The 1,845-nt window shown below is 33.8% G+C and overlaps 1 protein-coding gene across 1 annotated transcript in view; it reads left to right on the forward strand.

Annotated features, from left to right (window-relative positions):
- Positions 1-1,466, forward strand: part of LOC107711586 (tripartite motif-containing protein 16-like) — a gene marked incomplete at its 5' end in the record, with an annotated part of 1,791 nt that extends 325 nt beyond the window's left edge. Inside the window, 2 exons of the mRNA XM_016516591.1 lie at positions 463-522; positions 922-1,466. Coding sequence (XP_016372077.1) covers positions 463-522; positions 922-1,466 — 605 coding nt within the window. The remainder of the gene's footprint in view (positions 1-462; positions 523-921) is intronic.
- Between the last annotated feature and the right edge of the window lie 379 nt (positions 1,467-1,845).

Here is a 1,845-nt window from a genome sequence, read left to right on the forward strand (position 1 = left end):
GCAAAAGCAGTAATATTGTGAAATACTTTTACTATTTAAAATAACTGCTTTCTATTTTAATATATTTGAAAATGTAATTTATTCCTTTGATCAAAGTTGAATTTTCAGCATCATTACTCCAGTCTTCAGCGTCACATGATCTTCAGAAATCATTCTAATATGCTGATTTGCATATTAAAAATCTGCATTAAAATCACAGGAATAAATGACATTTTAATAGATATTCACATAGAAAAGAGTTATATTTCACAATATTACTGCTTTTGCTGTATTTCTGATCAAATAAATGCAAGCTTGGTGAGCAGAAGAGAATTATTTAAAAAACACTGAAAATCATACATGTTCAAAAACTTTTGACTGGTAGTGTATTTGTTCACAGAAATGAATAAAGCATGATTTACTGTGAGCAATATCATGTAAAAACAGTGTTTTTAAACTGAAAAGTTCTACTGGTTTCCACAGTTAAATTCGTTGAGATCATTCCTTCCCCTGAACCCAAGGTCAGAGAAGAGTTCTTACAATGTAAGTTACTATAAAGATATACAAGCTCAGAAATGTATTTATATAGCTGTGGATGTAACAAGGGGTCCAGAAATCTGAGACGAGATTGAAAATCTGGGATCTTTTCAACTTCAGTATTCAGCTCAAAATATGACAAAATTAATTGGTAGTGGACAGTTTTAGCTAGACAAAACAGTTTAAACTGATTTAAAAATATTAAATCCAAGTATTTTTCAGCTGTAAAATGTTTTAGCTGATTGGTATTTCAACCAAATATTATTTCTACTTTATATCTAAAAAAATAAAATAAAGAGAGTGAGATTCATGCACTTAAAACACACACAAAGGTACATTTATCAGACACATGAAGTTGTTTTCTCTGAAGTGTTGAAGTACTGTTACCTGTTTTGTTTCCATCAGACTCCTACCAGTTGACTCTGGATCTGAACACAGTGAATCCAGTCCTCGGACTGTCTGATGGGAACAGAGTTATCTTTCAGGGTGACATGAACTATGGGTACCCTGAACATCCAGACAGATTTGATTACTGGGAGCAGGTGTTGTGTAGAAAGAGAGTGTGTGGACGCTCTTACTGGGAGGTTGAGCGGAGTGAAAATGGTATTGTGGATGTAGCAGTGTCATATAAAAACATCCGTAGGAAGGGAGAAGTTGAGAGGAGGGATTGCTTATTTGGATGTAATGATCAGTCCTGGAGTTTATGTTGCTCCGAATACTCTGGATACTCATTCAGTCACAATAATGTAGAGACTGAACTCCCTGTGAAGTCCATCAGCAGGAGAATAGGAGTGTTTGTGGATCACAGTGCAGGAACTCTGTCCTTCTACAGCGTCTCTGACACAATGAGCCTCATCCACACAGTCCAGACCACATTCACTCAGCCGCTCTATCCGGGGTTTAGAGTTTTTTATGGAACAACCATGAAACTATGCAATTTATCAAAATAGAGATATTCTACCAGAATTTTTTTTTTTTAAATCATTGCTTTGAACTGCATTATAAATTAGTGAAAAGTTTGTTATCTGGTGTCTTAGTTATTTTCCATAAACAAATAAATATACTGATGTTGCTCAAAATGTTTGAAATTCAGCTAGATCTTCTCATAACATTAATCTAATAATGGTTGTAATATAAAAGTGGAATAATAATAAAAATGAAAGATTAATCATTGACTTACAGCACAAGCATGACAGTTTTGGACCTCTTGATTGTGTATTGTACTGTGTCGCTTAAGTCTTACGTTTATTATTATTATTACTTTAAATAAAACATTGGTCAGTTATTTGACCTGATGGACTGTACCTGTGTTGATTGTCCTGTGACATT

This window comes from Sinocyclocheilus rhinocerous, unplaced genomic scaffold (genome assembly GCF_001515625.1).
Source record: "Sinocyclocheilus rhinocerous isolate Xijiao unplaced genomic scaffold, SAMN03320098_v1.1 scaffold31421, whole genome shotgun sequence".
In the NCBI taxonomy this organism is placed as follows: domain Eukaryota; kingdom Metazoa; phylum Chordata; class Actinopteri; order Cypriniformes; family Cyprinidae; genus Sinocyclocheilus; species Sinocyclocheilus rhinocerous.